Source organism: Chlamydotis macqueenii, chromosome 16 (genome assembly GCF_036417535.1).
Source record: "Chlamydotis macqueenii isolate bChlMac1 chromosome 16, bChlMac1.mat, whole genome shotgun sequence".
Lineage (NCBI taxonomy): Eukaryota > Metazoa > Chordata > Aves > Otidiformes > Otididae > Chlamydotis > Chlamydotis macqueenii.
The window spans coordinates 11,408,915-11,427,766 of record NC_141571.1 but is presented as its reverse complement, the minus strand read 5'-3'; the positions used below and the strand labels follow the sequence as shown (position 1 = coordinate 11,427,766).

Genomic DNA, 18,852 nt, shown 5'->3' with positions numbered 1-18,852 from the left:
AAAATACCGGGTAACGCTGCTGAGCAGAGCGAGATCCACTGCGTCCTCCAATCGCACGGGCGTTTTCGGAGAGGGAAAGGTCTCGGCACTCGGCCAGCCAGCTCCCTGTACCGCTGCCCTGCCACTGTAGCAAGCTGAGCGTCCCGGTTTCCCCTTGGCAATACCGTTTTAGGATGGAAATGGTTCATTTTGAGAGCGTGATGTTACATAGGGATAAAAATGGAAAAAGCTGAATTCCTGTTGTCTTCATTAAGTTAAATATTGGATAAAGCATATGCCTAAAAATACTCCAGAAAGATAGGAAGAAGCCAAAATAGGCTCTAAGGTGCAGCATGGGCATTCACTGAAAGGAAACAATGTTTTCCAAGCACCGGCTTTAATAGTAAATTTAAATGTTTACTTCAAACATAATCGGATATTTATCCTCATCTTTGTATATTTGCCAAGCACCTCCTGTTAATGTGATGTTGGTAGGGAATCGATACTCGTTAATCAGCTAGGAAAGCCAGGAAAGTCTAAACATCAGAAGAGGAGTGCACTTCCACTTAGAGTGGAAAAGCAAATGCTGATGCATATGATGGAAATAAACCTAAAAAGAAAAAAAATACTAGCTTGAATTAAAAAAAAACTTTCTTAGACTAAGGTCTTCATCTCTGAAGGGACATTATGGAAACTTTGTTGCCCGATACATTCAAAATTAACCTAAATAAAAGATCTAGGAAAATCTGTTGTAGGTGTCAGTCATACGTCCTCGCAGATCGGACGCAATAACCCAAAAAACAAGCTCCAAAACCAACTTTCATGAGTCTCTTTACTGAGCTGGAAAACATAAACTGTTTACTATGATTCCAATACATATGGACAGCGTGGGAGATAAAGACAATGACATGGAGCAATTATTTCAGGACTGAGACATTCCAAAGGTTCTTCCAGGCAGTAAGCCCCTAGTTATTGAGTACCAATTCTGCTACTCCTGCTACTGCAGGGACATCAATACAGCACTGTTCCCAAATCCCCGTTATCTGAAAGGTAAACAAAGCGGTAGGAAATACTCGTCTAGCCCTCGATCCTTCCCTCACCAAAGTTAAGGACAGCAGAGGAGGGTCCTAGTCAAGGTAATAGATTGCCTGAGAAAAATCAATTCTAGCGACAGTACAGAAAGTTTCTACAGGTTTTCCACTAGCAGCAGCTGCAAACATTTCTACTCATCGAGCCACCGTGGAAGCTGCAGCATGGACCAGTCCTCCATGGCCACGCCAATGATTGATCCTCTGCAAGTTACAAGTATTTATGGAATTAAGCCAGTCAAACATAATCTTACATAATCTGTTATAATTAATATGCAAAATCATCATGGATTCCTTGTTTTAGTGGATTTTAATTTAGCTAGGGAGGCTATTGGGTTTGGGGTCTCTGGTTTTTTGAGATAGTAAATATACATTTTTTCCAACAAAATCAGTTTCAGTCACCTAATGTGAGAACTTACATTTTGCAAGGCTGTACCAAAAGCAAGGTTTCCAAGGATTCAAGCAAAGGGGATAAGACTCCTTTGTGCTGTGGTAAGTGTTTCAAAAAGCAAACCTTAAATAAATACAATCTTGGCAGCCTCAGTGAATGCTATCAATTATATTCATTCAAATTTTTGGCATATTCCAAAAATGTACCAAGCAAAAAAAATTGTTCTTCCATTTTACTTTTCAGTTTCTAGAGAAGGCTTGCAGTAGAAATAAATTTGCTATTACAGTGCTTTTAATACTGTCATTTTGACATATCACTAGAATTAACTTGTGTTAACAAGGAGTAGCAGCTCATTTCTGCACGCTTGCATGCATTTTAATGGAGGAAATTCTGTACAAGCCAACAGCTTTGTAGGTCGTTCCCAGCAGGTGTGGAGCCACACATTCTTGGGAGATGCTCTAGGAATGCTGTTCTGTTCGAGTCATGCGGTTTCCCATTGCACTTTGTAAGGAATCAGAGGTTCAATACAAGCCGAGAAGAAGAATCCAGCAACCATGAAGAGCCACAGTCTGCAGAGGAGTGTGCTAGCTTTCTCTGCAGCAGCGTACGGAGATGATTACAGGGCTGGACAGAAGTGCAGTCAGTAGGTTTGGGCAGCTCTTGCTCCTGTAAGACACAAGTAGGCAGCAGCCACTACTAAAGCCGAGCTACCCCTCAGTTGCACTGGCTGTTTTGGGCTTCCACTGCCCAATAGCACAGATGATACCATTCTGTGACTCCACATAGAGGCATTTTTTACAAAGCACTGCATAAGGGTTTGATTGAGCTGCTCGTAATTAGACTGAATTGTTACAAGCTAGACATCTGAAATGATTTAGAAGCCTAGAAGTTGTTGTCTTGTGGGTTTTTTTTGTTTGTTTTTCCCCTGCATATAATCAGCTTCAATAAATTCCAGCTCAAGTTACACAAGGCAGTTGATATCTGAGTTTAGCCTCTTGTCCAATGCGTATTAAAAGTGCATTTCCTTTTACAGAATTTGGATGAAAATAAGTAGCCAGTTACCTCAGTGGAGTTAAGACACCATGAACATAACTCACGGGAAATAACTTTTGACAATGCAAGTTACACTCTGCTACAGAAAGTTCCTATTTTTTTTGAAAGATATTTGATATCACTGCTGCTTTCAATTTATTATGAAGAATACATAGAGAGGCATTAACATCACACAAGTATGTGCCAGGTTATATTTTTTTAAAAAATGAGTAATTGACCAATTAGGTTGGAAGTGTTTTATTACTTCTTTGAATTCATTAGCCATGATAAAATGTCAAAAGCACCAGTCAAGACAGAAATAAATAACACAATCTCATGTTAGAGAGAAAGTCGCAAATACAGTATATTAAATTATAGCAATATGCTGCTTCACACCAGCCGATGTAGACAGCACACTAGGGAGACAGTAGTTTTACTCACGATCATGGAAAAGATCTATTACCAGAACAGGGGAGCTGCACACCCAACTACAAGCATCATTCTTTCTTTTACCAATTTACTTTATGAATTTAATCAATGGTTTGAACTGACAGTTTTGGAAGTTCAACATCCCCTTTGTCTAGAGGTAACAAGAGTGGTACAAAGCTTTTCACAATAAGCCACACCAAAAGCCAAGGCTTTCACATCTTTGTAGTCTTTGCTTTCAGGTTTGTTCATACACCAAGTCAGTTTAAAGCCCCATCCTAAGTCCTCCTTGGTATACAGTAAAGAAACTCAGGGCAGGCAACATATGCAACATTGGTATCATAGTATTATGAAACTGCACTGCAGGGGCTTTCAGCGAAGCATCTCTGCAAGTTTATGGGGAGCACTGTATCAGTCCAAAAATAAAGTCAGTCAGTCCCTTTGGGAAAAAAAAAATCTATACAGAAAAGCCATATTAAAAATATTAAGGCAAGGCCTCTACAATTGCACACCACTTCAGGCCTGAATTAAATAATGAGTATTCTATTACTTAGATGTTGCTCTAATTTCTCTTTTACGGCCTACAGCAAAGTTTTCCACTGAAAAAAAAATAGTGAAAAAACTCCCAAATTCTCTACTGAAGGCCTAGTAACATGTCACTTACATGACATCTCTCATGGTCAGTAAGACCATGAACATGTCCTCTTCCAGGCAGGCATTTGAAAAATAATCTTCTGTCAGGGAAACTGGATGTAATGTGAACTGTAGTGAAGTCACTTATACAAAAAAACATAACACATAAGGACAGATGCACTGTAAGAAACAGCTTATGAAAGTATGAAACATTGAAACCCACTACAGTAGGTCAGATGGAGTAGAAATCCAAAAGGAGAATCTCTATTTTTTTAGGCTTAACTTCATCACTGCTTTAATGTAATGTCTATACTTTAAAGAACTGTACATGAAAAAATATATATGATCATTCTAGTGAGGAAAAAAAACATTCCCATGACTACTCAAGCTCAGAAGATTTTTTTTCTTTAATTAACTAAATGTGTTAAATTATGCCAGTGATTAAACCTTGTTATTTACAAGATCAAGTACTACTCAGATTCTTAGTAATGATGCAGTGTCTAAATTAAGATCACAGGGGCTGGATTACATTCTGGTTGCTAAAAGCTTTTTTAGCTGTCTATCCAGTTCTTTGGAGTTTTGGAGTCTGGAAGAAAGGAGGTAATTCAAACATTTTTGTGCCTCAACATATTTTACATCTAGATCAATTTTTTTTATGTAGTTACATGACTCGGTAACATGGTTTAAATTTGAAGCCTGGAACAACAGTGACATAAGAATACAGAAGACAACACATTTTTGTTCACAGTAACACACTAATTACTGTACTCACTGGTACCTCTGCATAGAGCGCCAAATTGTATGGGAGCATCATATTTCCTGACATTTTCCATATAATTCTTATAAACACCTCACAGATCACCAAACTTGTACTTCGAAGAATTATACAGAAACATTGCACAGACTTTGCACCACGAGGGCTTATACATTCAAAGGCAGCTTTCTGCAGTGCAGGTCTATCCATTCACATTGGGGAAAAAAGTTCACATAAACTCCAAAAATCAGAAAATGAAGTGAAACCTAGTGTGACTTTACACCAATAAGAACAACAATAAGGACAATTACTATAACAAACAAAATTAAAATAACAAGCATCTTCCGATTCTTCTTTTGATATTGCTCTGCCTATAGAAACAGAAAAGAAAGAATTAATACTTAGATTTCTGCAAAGCTACAAAGTACAGGCTCTTATTTGCAAAATACATGTGTCTCAATTTTCTTGGGTAACTTGACATTTCATACAATGTTTATTGCAAGCAGCTCCCACAAAATAACTCTGGTCTGCACCACAGACTTAAGGGAAGTGTACACGGATGTCACATCTGTCCACATTAAACAGCAGACTCTGTAAAGAAGAATGCATTCTCACGTTGGCTAAGCACTCCTTTGTGACTTCTTTCAGCAGTCCTTGAGGGGGTCCTATGCCTCCACAGGACATACGAGCCGTGCAGAAAAATGATACTGCATTTGGAAGAACACTTGGCTAGGAAGACCATGGAAACAAGATCAAGCAACTGGGTATGTGAAACTCTGAATAGGAAAAGTTGGTAAGATGTTTTACCTCATTTTGCTGATTCTTCCTGTATTATATTTGAAGGACATTGACATTCACAAAAAACCCGTCATTTTTTAATAGGCATTTTTGGTGTACCTGATTCAGTTGTGCATTTTCATTTAATTTCAATTAGAACTGAAAGCTTTCTTTTTTATTTGTTTCTCAGTTTTCTGCTTCATTCCTTCTTTCTTCTAACCACATTTTCTCATCCCTTTCCTCTTTTTCCCAAGGGAATTAGAAGGAGGCAACATGGAGAAAACTCTCCAAAAGCCAAATAAAAGTCTGCTAATAGAAGCTAAACAAAACAAAACTGCATTTAATTATTTTAAAATTAATAAACCTTCAAAATGTAAAGGGAAACAGATATTATTCATTCTCCTTTATAGTCCTTGGAAAGTAATTATTTATTATCAGATGTGCCAAAAAGGCATTTTTGACTTGAAACTAGGTAACATGCAACCACTGTGATTATTTACTTAATTAGGCTTTAAGTATCAAAGCCTGACAAAGTGTCACAACTGACTCCAGTTTTCATGTGAAGCAGGAATTGGTAACTAGTGATTCACATCACCAGACTTCTGCAGTGAATTAATGCCATTTCTGTGAAAGTGCTGTCTCAGTAGTTTGTAATAATTATGCCAAATAAAACAGAAAAGAAAATTGACATTACAGGTATTAAATCAGAATAAAGTTACCAGCAGTATTAGAAACAGCGGGATATCCATCTTTCATGCTATTCAGACCTATATGTCTTCCATAATAGGTGAAAAAATTCCTACGCTGTACTGAAAACAGGTACATATTGCATCAAAAATCCATACTCCAGTCAGCAATCCAAACAGGGGTTTGCAGACACTTCATTAACTACCACTAGACAAGAAATAGTGTTAATTCCAACCGATTCATTTATTTCCAGTTCAGTTTGGGCAAATTGCTTGCAATTATTTTAAGCCTTGTTCACCAATGGTCGATGCCTTATTTTAGTGATTCCCACTTTACTTTTGTATGTAACAGGAAAAAAGCTATAACCAATTTATTTTGCTTTTCTTCAAATGTCACTTTTTTGCTGTCCATATTAGAAGTCTACCATAATATTAAGTTGAGTTTGCAGTAATAAGATGTCCACATTTCCATAACAGAATGTTTTACTTAGAGGCTTTTGCATAAATCTTTCATTCTACTTTATTTCCAGCAGTGGAAGGGCTGAACTAAGCTGACAAGTCAGAACTTAGCTTAAAATCAAATCAAAACAAAAAAGCCAACAAAACAACCACAAAACTCTGTTCTGCTGCCAATTCAAACTTTTCAGATGTTCATAGGAAAACTTAACTTTAAAAGCATAAGGTTGGACCTAACTTCTAACAAGTGTCAGATGGTAAGAAAAAACATTAAAAATTCTTGCTGCTTGCACTACTGAGATAACGTTTTCAACTCAGGATATATCAACTGACTGAAATCTATAGTGAGGTACCCAAAAACCAGTCCTAGTTCACAAGTGCTGGGCTCTCAAAATAGAGAAGGAATTGAAGACAGGTCCCACCAGGTCAGCAATACAAAGACCAAAGCACATTGCTTGGATGCCCAGAAGGTTATTTAAGAAATTAACACTAGGCATCAAGCATGATATTAACAAGTTCTATGGGAAGTTCCTACTACAGTACAGTTGGACATTTTGTCTTGTATGGCAATAATTTCTAAAAGGGATCATGTCCAATTGAAAAATGATGAAATAAGTTATCAGCTATAAAATTATAAAGTATTATTAGATATGCAAAGCAGCTTAAGTATTCTGTCAGCTTACCTTATGTAGTTGTTTTAGACCCTCTTCAGTTTTCATACATGACTGTTCAACATTGTAGTCAATTCTATCTAGAACCGTTCCCTAAATAAAATGGAGAGAATGAGCATCAAATTGAACCTACGTGAACTTCATAAAGCATTTATTATTATGAGCAGGAGAGTTATTAACAATCCTCACAGCAGACACCTAGTCAACTATGTAAACTATGAACTTTTACAGAAGAACTAGTTGGAACTTCGATAAAGGACCACATTGCTCAATGCATAACTGGCAGCTCTGTCACCATCTCACATCACATCCCTTAATAATCACCTTACTTCCAGTTCAGGTAGTTTTGGCTGACATTTAACCTAAACTGAATCTCCGGGAGAAGCCAACAGAACTTGGGCATTCTATGTTTATTTATTTATTTGTCTAACAGCCATAACCAATTGCATTTCTATTTCTTTTTCCTTCATTAATTCATCCTCTGGCAGCTTTCAAGCATAGGAAGCCTTAGCCTGGAGAGGTAAGTTTGGAAAAGCAAGAAGCACATGAAAACAGGATGTTAAACCAGGAAGAGTCTGTAAGCCTTAACACTACATGGAATCTCTATTTCTTACTAACACTGTGATGTCAACATACCTGCTCTACTATCATTGCTCCCAAGTCCCTAAATATTTCATTGAGATCGGAGATTGACTGTACAATCTGACGGATTTCTCGTTCCCGCTCTTCCACCATTAGTGTGTTTTGCTCCACCAGTGCTAGCTGGTCATCTGTAAAACCCTGTCAAAATAAAGATTTAGATGTTGAACTAACACTAACAGCGTGAAAACACTAGAAATAATTGTAAGTATTAAGATTTCATAACACAACAGTCCTTTTGGAATTTCCATAGTAGACAATTGTAAGAAAAAAAATCATTGCATTTAAAAAACAGTTTCAGGGCCACTAAAATTACTTGGACAGCTATTCATAGTTTTAGCAGAGAAAATTTAAGTCTTACATCCTGCCTGAACACATAAACAACTTCTAAAAATAAGATCTGTCCTAAAGAATGTTTTTATTGATGCAAAAAACCAATACATGCGTCTTGTAGTTACGGAATATCTACTGATTGATCAGCATTACAGGAAGTCCCATAATGTCAGTGGTCATTAAAATGTATAAAGACCCAGCAGCAATTCTGATTCTGTTTTAAACTAGAGATCTTTTTGTCTCACAGGCCATTCACAACTGAATACTATCCTTCCTCCCAACACTCATATGGAGTTAAGTTAAAAACCTCTTGTACACAAGATTAGGATTAGCTGAAAAGTTGCCTTAACTTTTTCTGTACGTTTTCATAAAACTAAGCATTACCCTTAAGAGTATTCTATGGCACTATTAGCTAGGATGCAATAAAACTGATCCCATCCTTGTTTAGAAATGCAGTGTCCCCAGACGCCACAACAGATGAAAAGAAAGAAGTGTCTGGTACTGCTGTACAAGATAGCAACTTAACTGTGCAGAAACAGATAATTGTAGCATTATTTGCAACCATCAGTAATATTGAAAATCTTGTTACACTTTAGAGTTAACTTTAAAGAGTGCCACCTTCCACCCAAATTCAGAATCACACAATTTTCTAACAATTATTCTTGCATCGGCCCAGAAAGGTGGCGTGACAAGGGACAGCACTGTGTTTGCAGACGTTCTAGTCCTCGTCAGTCACATAAGGAGAACTCGGTAGTCAAACTGAGCTCCCTTACACTGCCACACTGAGGCTGATGGCACAATCATCTTAACATCGCAACAGCAATACTAATTAGGAAAAGGCATCAAATCTGCAGAAATAGAATTTCCATGTAGCTAGGTGCTGATGGAATACCATTTTGACATTTTCATACTAAAATTAAAGGTACATTAAAGAGTTTCTTCATATTGGATTTGTGTAATAATACTTGACTTACCCTATCGTAAAGTGTATCATCCTCCCCATCATCCATCAGTGGGACTGCGGTGTCGAAAAAGTGTTTGGATCTTTCTTCTCTATTCTTCATGCCTGTACAAGACAAACTATGTTTGAGCATAATATTTACGCACATTAAAGTCATAGTAAGAGCAAGGTCTGAAGCACTAGACAGAAAAGCACAGGAAAAGATCTGGCTAATAAATTACATAAATAGCAGTATCTAAATTGTAACTGTCACATAAGCTTACTACTTAACAAAGCATAACAAATTCAACAAGACTTGCAAGACTCCAATTAAATAAGTGATTTTAAGTCCATGAAGTTCCATGAAGTTAAAAAAAAGTATCAGGTAAGTTAGGAGCCTTAAAATACAACCACTCTAGGCTATTTTCTAAAAAATTCTCTTTGGCACATCCCTTGTCTGAATTGTAATCCTAAGTTCCACTTGTGCCATTTATAGGGGAAAAAATACAAATATCAGCACTAAATTTGAAGATGAAGTTTTTGTGGGTTTCTTCCAAGATTAAAATAATCTCAGCTGAAAACAGAATTGCACACAGTTTCAGAGATTTAAACAGAGGATATTCCACTTCCAATCTGTTTATAGATGCAGAATTTTAATTTATCACAGACTGCCTTTTGAAGTTTAATCTGTCACAGACTGACAGCAGGTATCGTGTCTGAAGACCAATGGCTGCTTCACCAGTACAAGACAAGTAGCTTCGCAGACCACAAGCTGAGAAGCAATGATGCATTAAAAATGCAGATGAATGAAATATGCTAGTTTTATTGATACATTTAACAATGAAATTTCACCTTTACCAATAAGAAAAAGAGGTAGAAAAAAGCAGTTTGAACACGGGCTCTGAACCAGAAACTCCCCAATTCTCACCACCACTCTAATATACTTCTGTAGTCCTGCGTGCATCTCTTAACCTTTCTGTGCTTCAGTTCTCCCAACCAAGAAAATACACACACCTCAATTAGTGGTTTTCACAGAAGGTACCTATGTATTACTGTATCTCTTATGCTTACGTTTGAGATAGTCAGACTGTGCATGCCTGAAGTTGGTGGATAGGTCCTGAAGGGACTGTGCTAAGGAAGACACTACATTCCTGAGAACACGTGCTTCTTGTTCTGTACAACTGCGTGACCTGCTCTGCAAGACCTGGACTGCTCTCTGACATCTGTGAAATAACTGAGAAAACAATTCCATTAGTAAAAAACACACAGCAACACACACTTTAAAGATCACATTGCAAAAGTTCCAAATGGAAAACTAATATTTTGATTTCTAGATTTTTAAAATAAATTTCTTATTACCCAGTGCAATGTTTAAAAAGGTATGGAAACACAGAACATAGATGGACAAACAAAGCTAACATGGTAGCAGAGTAACACAACTACTTCCAATCAAAGACATTTGCTTCATTATAACTGCCTGGATATCTGCATTTCTCTGAGATATCCGTAAATGTGATTTGCTTAAGTCTCCCAATCCTATTACAAGTAGGAAAATCAAGGGATAAGTAAGTGAACCAGGAGATCAAGTGACTGGTTGAGAAATTCACCAAGGCAGTGAGTGCAGTACCAAGCATAGAGCCGAGGACTTCTGGCTCACTGTAATACCAATTAAAAAAAAAGTTTTACTCAAAGGAAACCCCTGCCTCATCACGATGCATTCCAGATATGTCAAACTGTAGGTTTAGAATTGAAAAAGTCTGTACCTGTGTGATCTCTTGGGTTGTTATTTCTATTGCCCGTTCTTCTTCACTGCTGTCATCCAGTGTTGGTCTGTTTAAATGTTTATCGTGAAGACTGGCTAATTCTTTCATCTTCTGTTTAACCCTGGTGATATCATACTGAATCTAAACCAGAAAACCCAACAATGAAGAAAGGGAAATGACTAATGTTTCAGAGGAAAAGGTTTGACAAATGCTAGACAAAAATAATTGAAAACTCTATATAACATAAGCAGACCTAAGAGCATTTAAAAAACAAAAAAGCTGACTAAGAAGTAACTGAACACTCATACACTTTGAGTTTGGTTCTTTTTAACCCTTCTCTTGTTAATCTTAGGCAAGACTACTGTTTCCAAATATGCTTCATTAAGTTGGAATAATAGTTTTATCATTATATAATTAATATAGTAAGAAGGTTTAGCCAACTTAAAAAAACGTGAATGAAAATTCATATCACACCTTCAACTCTGTCAAACATTGAATAGCCTGAACTTAACAGTAGAAGTTAAATTACATGCTTTCAAACAAGTCATTAAAAATACATCCATAAGGATCATTATTATCATAGCAAAAAGGAGACTGATCACCTTCCTGCACAATGGGTTCTGTACACGCAAACCAATTAGCCAAATGTGCTCTGAGAGTACATTTTGGAAGGATTTCCTGAAAGTCAAAAATGGCTTCACCTGGAAACATTCAAGGCCAGGCTGGATGAGGCTCTGAGCAACCTGATCTGGTTGGGGATGTCCCTGCTCCTTGCAGGGGGGTTGGACTAGATGACCTTTGAAGGTCCCTTCCAACCCTAACCATTCTGTGATTCTCACATTTGTCTGAATATTTTCATAATGTGGAAGGCATCAGTACTGCATAGGCAGGAAAAAGTCTCTTACTAGAAAACACTAACACTTTGTGTTTTCAAATAAACTGCTAATCACCATTTTAGAGTCTATTCAACTGGCCCCCTCAATGAGTTCAAACAAAACATCTACTGGAAGTGCTAGTCTTTTTGTACTCTTCCTTCTAAGTTTCAAACTGAGAACAACTTCGCTAAAAGCTTTAGGACCTTCTTGCAGTCTCAAGTCTAAACACTCAGCGTAATGGTCCCAGTGCACCTTTAATACTGTGCTCCCACTGATGATGCAAACCCAGTCCTCTGGAGTTTCTGGCCCTAGATAATCTCCCAGACAAGTCACAGCTTGCCTGATATTTTTCTCTAAATAAGGGTGTCCCTTTAGAAAACATGCTTATTTAAGTCTTTCTTCTAGTACTACCTCTAACATTCTCAATGCTGTAAGCTTTATGAAACTGACACCACTAACAAATCCCGACATGAGAAATCACACTCTGCATTGGATTTGCCATGCAACTTACTTCATCTGCACCATCAACCCATTTGGGAGGTAAGCGTTTTGTTACTCCAATTGCTGCTTCGGGATCTAAACTTATTCCCGATACCAGTGCCATACGATCATCAGCAAGCTAAAGAAGAGAAGAAGAGACAGCAGATTAATTTTACTTAAATTAGATCCAAATCCTTGAGCATTAGGAAAAAGTGCATAAAAATTAACTTTGAAAATGTTTGTGCATGATGCAGGTATGACCAAGCTCCACATCTTTTGATTGTCCCTATATGCTAATAACCTACACCCACCCACTTCCTACAGGATCTGAAAGATTAAAGTTACTCTTGGATACGTGCTTGCTGCTTCAGCTACACGACCTGAGGCAAAGAAACTTGCAGGCAAATAGGTGGAGTAATTCTCCAGAAAATTCCAGAGATCGTCAGAGAGTAAATAAGACAATGTGCCAGCCAGCTTATACACAGCTTTCCACAGGAAGGCTGAAGATGGGGAAGGAGTAAAAGAAACCCTTTACCACAATTAGTAGTCATAATTTGAATAACTCAGGTGCCACAAATCAGGGGTTTATATTATTGGAGACTGATGCACACTAACGTACAGCAGCAGTCATAGTTGCAGAAGGGTATGATACACTTGTTGGAGACTATTTTTGGGAATATAATTTAATTTGTGGAGTTGAAATATTACAAGGTTTTAGAAAAAAACCCACATAACTAATTAAAAGTATTTTTCAGAGTCAGAAAATGCCTGTGATAAATCAGAATCTTATTTTTTCAAATAATACTTTTGGGTGCAGGTTGAATAACTTCAACCTCAAGAAAGCTTAAAATATGACAGTTATGAAGGAATAAGAACATAATGTGTGGAGAGTTTGTTTTGTTTTTGTTTTAAAGCTTAGTTTGGCAGAAACCAAAAGCCATGGCCTGATCTTGAACATACAGGTGCAAATTTATTGATCTGCTTTGATATAATTACCAGTAAAATGTGCTGTTCACCCTCAGTAAGAATTATTTTGTTAAGGACAGTTTAGTGCTACTGACCTTTAAACAGATCAGAAGATTTTTCTTGGTAGGGTTCAGAAACTTCTGTAAATAGACTCCGTGCTATAGCACGGGCACGAAGAAACCTATTTCCACAATGGTACAGTGCTGGATGAAGTTGTCCAGAGAAAGCATGGGATCTTTGTTCTTGAAGGTTTTCAAGACTTGATCAAGCAAAGTCATGGATTATTCCATACAGATTACCAATAGTCCTGTTTTGAGCAGGAGCTTGAACTAGGTGATCTCCAGAGGATCTTTCCAACAAGCATGCCTACAGTTCTCCAGTTCAAGGCTGAGCACGATACACACCTAACGGTGTGCAGGGCCACAGAGCAACATTTAGCGCTGGGACCATAGATGCTTCCAGTCATCTTCCTCCTCAGAGAGGAAGGCAGAGGAATGGATGGAATTGTAAGACTATAGATCTTCTTGTTGTCAGTTGAACCAGGCTATGTAATTTCAGAGATAAAATAACCTTCCTTTACTGGAGATAGAGGTGGTATCATCAGTGACACCACTTGAAACATACCTAATTACTTCATTATTTGTTCTCAGGGAAAGATTTTATACAAAAACTTCACTTCTTAGCTTCTCCCAGACTTCTGATTTTCCTTTATCAGGCCTGGAAAGCTTTGTTGTTCCCCACTCCTTTTAAAAAATAATCCCTCTTCCTTCCTGGGCAATTCTTTCCTGAAAGGCAGTTTTTTATCCCTGACCAATACAGTCTGTACAATTTATGCATAGCATAAAAAATAGTTAACAGCTCCATTGTACAAAATCACTATATCCCATATGTATACAGCAAGTCAGTAGTTTATACATGTATTAACATCTATTAACAACGTAACATTACACCACAAAATACTTCTCTTCTCTATGCAGCCTTGTCCTTCTACTGGAGGGACTATGGAGACACCTCATCCTATATAATGAAATTTAATAAACTAGCAGAATAAAGGAAGGAACATTTCAACTTAATGTATGCTTGATGTGCCATGGCAGAATAAAATGTGTAAAACAATACCTCATCCAGCTCCTGAAGCGATTTGTGGATCCCATCAGCCCCATCCAGTTAGAAACAGCAAAAGAGAAAAGGGAAAAAAAGAGACATAGGACAGATATGGGGTATGATCAGTTGAGAAAATACTGATTAATTTAAGCATGATGGTTTACCAAGAACAAAACAAATTGGCTTTTTAAACACAGTTATTTAATAAATACATCATGATATTGTACTTTTTAAGTCAGCATTTTGCTTGATGCACAAACTTTAAAGTATTTCAGTTACTTGGTAAACAGAAAGAATGTAAGAGATGAAGTTAAGAGCTTGGTTTGTTTTCCAAAGTAACTGCACAGTGAAGTTTCTAGTTACTAAAATGTCAGCTGGAAAAACTGCAACAGAATATACTGAAGTGTGACAGCAAGGGTAATTTGACTGCAGTATTCTACATCCACTGGTGAGTTAGAAGGTTTGAGTATGATTGGAGGCTCCACATACAAGCTTTTGTAAGACATTTATTGACAAGCACCCCAGTTATCACAGGATAAAACACACAGCAAAAGACAAAAAGCAAAAGCAAATGTAGTATACACTCACTTATCTACACACTTCAGTTATGCTCTAGTTTCCCGTAACATTAATCCTACATCTGAAAAACACAAGAGGCTAGTGTCTGCAACTTCTCTATCCATCAGTCTCTGTACTGTAGAGGGTACATGTAAGCAACAGGCTATTCCACTGAAAGATTAATAAAGCAAGCATGTCACATCTGAAACAAGGACAAAATACTTGTGGTTTAACAAAGTGGCGGGCTTCAACTAACGATCTCTTTTATGCTACACCAAGCTTTTGAAATAGGACTATACTGTTAAGAACGTTACTTTGATTATCTGAATTTAAGGAGTGGTTGACTGTCCACATGGAAATGTATCTTCCAGGGCAGAATGCAATTTTTGACCAAGAGCTCTCATAGTAAAGGATTTCTTCAGAAGCCTGGAGAGTGAACTAAAGTGAGCCAGAATACTATGAGCTAGGATTTGCAACACTGCCCTGCTGGCACGCAGCAGCTCTGCTCTGGGGATACCACCCAAATGAAATGATAGTTAGCTGCAACTCTGACAGCAAAACCTTAGAAACATGAAAGGTGAATAGCTCCCACTACCATCTTTACACCTCTGGGTAAAATAGTATGCCTGCAGTGAGTAACTACGGAACTCTCAACTGCCTACCAGGATCAAAACAGAGCCATTGACTAACTTCATCCACCACACAAGAGCAGTGACTTCCAATCACTGCTACCTTTGATTACATTTTAATGAGCATCCTAGAAAAATAGCTTCAATTAATGTTAACAAACACTGTAAATAAACACTTTATGCAAGTGCTAAGTGTTAGTGCACTCACTGTTGAGTAAAAGTGTAGTTTCACTGCTCAGTAGTCTGTATGTGAGTTCAAACTATCACTAACAGGCGATATTTAAAAAAAATCCAAGGAGCTAAAAAAGTTATATTGATATTGGCAAACCCCCATGTTAACAAGAACTAAATGCAGTGCCAAATTAAACACATACAGTACACATTACTATTGACATTTCCTGTTCTGCAAATGCAGTTTGATACTTAGTTTGTTAGACACAGGTGTAAAAAGTTAACAATTGAACAAAGGCCATTCAACAGCAACTCATCAGCTGAAATAAAATTCGCAGCACAAAGTACTGCTTTTCCTAACTAAAATGCATTAATGCAAAGCAATTTAGAATGATGAGACTGCCAGCAGGTATTTACTGGTGCCTATTACAAATTAATCGTAAGTTTGAACAGGAAGCATGAAAACTTCAGCAGAGCTGAGCTGCCAAGCAGTTCATCACAGTCTGACTAGCTCACAACTTAGAAGAAGCTGCATCAACTGCCACTGAACAAATGGCTTTTTGAAATTTCTGGGATAAGGACTCATATTAGAATATACTGACTGCCCTCTCTCACAGATGACTTTGAGTATTATTTGTATTTTGGGGGAAAAAAAAATTAAAAGGGCAACAAACATCAGAGCAAATGATGGCAAAATTCAAGCAATGTGAATAATCTACCCTAGTGTGCTTAACAGTGCCCACACTGAAGTGAATAGAAGAGTTCTGCTCTATGGAATAACTAGGATATTTTCCTTTGGGGAAAAGGAGGCATCAAAGAGCACAGCAGACGCAAAACCTCATGTCAATGCTGACATGAAGTTATTAGGACAATAACCGCATTTATTCTTCATGAAGTGAATAGAAACGTGATCGGCACACGGGCAGACCTCTTCTATTCATTTTACATCAAGTAGGAGGAAAAGGGACTCAACGAGGTGGGGAGGGAGGGGCAGAGGGAAAGTACAGATGATAGTGGGGTTTTGAGGAGAGGGCTCAGAGAAAAGGAGGTAGGGAGAGCTGGGGCGGGTGAGGGGGCCGGGAGGGAGCAGCGGGGCACACAGCACGGCCGCCGGGCAGCCCTAGGCGCAGCAAGGTACAGTAGGATGAAGGGAGGAGACTCACCGCAGCAGCCATGCTACGTGAACTCAGAGGGCTGGAGGAGCCGTAACTACTCACTTGCTCGGCCAGCAGCTGCCGGCTCTGCACCGCGTTGTTCCGCAACAACAAGAACGCGTCCGTTAGACGCCGGGTGGCCATGGCCTACCGCCCCGGGGCCCCTCGCCCCGGGGCCGCTCGGTGCCTCGCCGCCGGGCCCTCGACCCTAGCTCAGCCCAGGGCCCGCGGGCAGAGGTGACGCCCGCTGGCCGCTCACAGGGCCCGGGCGGAGGCGCCCCGCGCCGGGCCCCCCCGGCCGCGGGCCCCATCCATCCCCCCCGGATCCGACTGCAGCCCCAGCAACGGCCCGGCTCACTTCCGCGTTGTGCATCGCTCAGCACCTTCCGCCCGGCCCGCCGCCCCGTTCCGCCCGGGCCCGCCGGCTGCCGCTCTAACGTTCCGGCTCTCCGGTGGGCCGGGGGGAGTGGGGCAGCAAACCCCCACACCAAACCCAAACGGCTGCGAAGTCCCCCTTAGAGCTGAGGAACCCCAGCTCCCTCTGCTGCTCCTGACCTTAGCGGGCGCGGGGGGGGGAGCGTTAATGCCTTATGTCAGTTGCCTGTAATGACAGCCAGGTGTGGGCCTAGGCAGCCTCCGTGCCTCCACACCTGTCCCTGGGCTCCCTCGCTGGTGGCTGGGCTGGAGCCCTGCATTTCCCTGCCGGGGAAACCGTATAAAAATAGTTTCGTACAAAGAAGCCCTAACATTTCCATAGCGTTTTTGGTTGACTTGCTCCTTCTCACTGCTGTGAAGTATCCTCAAGAGGCACAACTTAGGTTCAAAGCAAAATACTGCAGTATGACTGCTTTCAGCCTTCCCCAAATTTCCCTTCAGTGAATTTTCTGTTTGCCAAAAAACATCACACAGCTGTTTGCTGGCTTTGACCATTTAAAAATCAGGATGTTCCTTGAAAATGAACAAGTCATTTAAAATGCCAATATTGTATTTGACTTTCTGAAAGAGGCTTTTTAATAAGGCAAACATAAATTATTTTTCCCATGCTGCTCCATCAGGCTGGTCTGGCTCCTGCTGCGTGGGGATGATGTGACATGAGGTGGGGTTTGGGCTCCCTCCTACGCACCCCATGCCAGGTCTGCACCTCGTGCCCGCACCCAGGGGACATCTGACCGACGTGTCCCTTGTGAAAATGGCAGCAGCCACTGCCCAGCATGGCCAGGGCAGCTGCTACGTGCTGGTTATCAGGAGACTCTCTAGCTTAAACGCTCAAAAAACCTCCCCAAAACAACTGGTATTTACACATGTGGTAGGAACAGTGTCTATAATCACAACCACATTTTCTGGAAATGTTACTCTGTTTTATCTAACCGCCTGGGCAAACTTTTACAGTGAGAAACAGAAAAATGTATTACTTTGCTATTATAAGACATTTGGGGAGTTTTCTTGAGCAGCCCTTCTGCCTCAGCGGGAGAGACTCGAAACTTGGAATTTAGCAAGGAAATAAGCTCCAGTCGTATGAGGACTAACGCACACGTTTCATTTTTCGTGGTCTGGTGAAATCTGCTTTCATTTTGGCTGCCTGACAGAGGCTTTAAAAATATATGTATGTACTTCATTTCTTCATGCTAATTTTTAATCTACTGTAACAATTTTTTATTCTATGAGAACAGTTTCAGCTAATGGTCTTCCAGCCTTCTCTTGGCACTGCTGCTGTGGCTGTAGGGTGAGAGGAATTTCTCCTGCTGTCGGCAGTCTCCCCATGATCTTTCAGGTTGGGATGTGTACGCAGGGAAAACTGGTTGGAATATCTCACACGATGGGATGGCGAACATGAACCCAATGGGAAGCCTATGTGGTGGAAGTTGGTACACACCAGCAGTTAACATCTCCTGCTTCCTGATTTTTGACAGCTAAAAAGGTTTGAATGCTGGGCAGGGTTGGAATTTAAGCAGAGGCTATAAAAAGTATTCAAGACTCATACACAGAGGGATAAAATTCTGCAAGGAAGGGGTCCAGATTTAACTCAGTGAATAACCACTTCAAAGTGGATATTAGGAATAAGCAAAGGGAGTAGAAGGAATGGAAAAAAGGATTAATCAAAGAAAACTATGTCTTAGAAGTTAGGAAGTGTAGGCATAAAGGGAAATGTGCCAGAAGTAAAGCTGAGTTAGACCTCGCAAAGGAAATTAAAACAAATAGCAAAATTTTCTTCAGGCATACATAGCAGGAGGGGAAGGAGACAAGAGGCAGGGGTGATGAAAGGGGGAGAGGCAGGACACAAACAAATGCATAGGATGCAGTGGAAATGTACACAGAGGAAATGAATGCATGGAGATAGAAATAATTT

The 18,852-nt window shown here is 39.5% G+C and overlaps 1 protein-coding gene across 4 annotated transcripts; it reads right to left on the bottom strand.

Moving 5' to 3' along the window:
- Positions 1–792: 792 nt before the first annotated feature.
- On the bottom strand, positions 793–16,812 carry STX16 (syntaxin 16). Of its 4 annotated transcripts, none has more exons than XM_086760823.1 (8): positions 16,515–16,812; positions 11,955–12,062; positions 10,569–10,709; positions 9,877–10,039; positions 8,840–8,931; positions 7,530–7,673; positions 6,906–6,986; positions 793–4,674 (listed from the first exon to the last, which is right to left on the bottom strand). In XM_086760823.1, exons 1-8 carry the CDS (start codon positions 16,647–16,649, stop codon positions 4,570–4,572), a joined length of 969 nt encoding a protein of 322 aa, XP_086616949.1. In that variant the 5' UTR covers positions 16,650–16,812; the 3' UTR covers positions 793–4,569. The 4 variants fall into 4 exon arrangements, with proteins under 4 accessions (XP_086616949.1, XP_086616950.1, XP_086616952.1 ...); XM_086760824.1 differs by having other exon boundaries at positions 16,569–16,811; XM_086760826.1 differs by lacking the exon at positions 16,515–16,812 and adding an exon at positions 14,009–14,094.
- Positions 16,813–18,852: the final 2,040 nt, after the last annotated feature.

Excerpts from the sequence above, each read along its gene's own strand:
- STX16 (XM_086760823.1), bottom strand. The coding sequence starts at position 16,649 with ATGGCCACCCGGCGTCTAACGGACGCGTTCTTGTTGTTGCGGAACAAC. Across the intron at positions 10,040-10,568 it reads CAACCCAAGAGATCACACAG|TTATTTCACAGATGTCAGAG; the intron begins GTACAGACTTTT and ends TTGTTTTCTCAG. Across the intron at positions 7,674-8,839 it reads ATGATACACTTTACGATAGG|GGTTTTACAGATGACCAGCT; the intron begins GTAAGTCAAGTA and ends TTATTTTGACAG.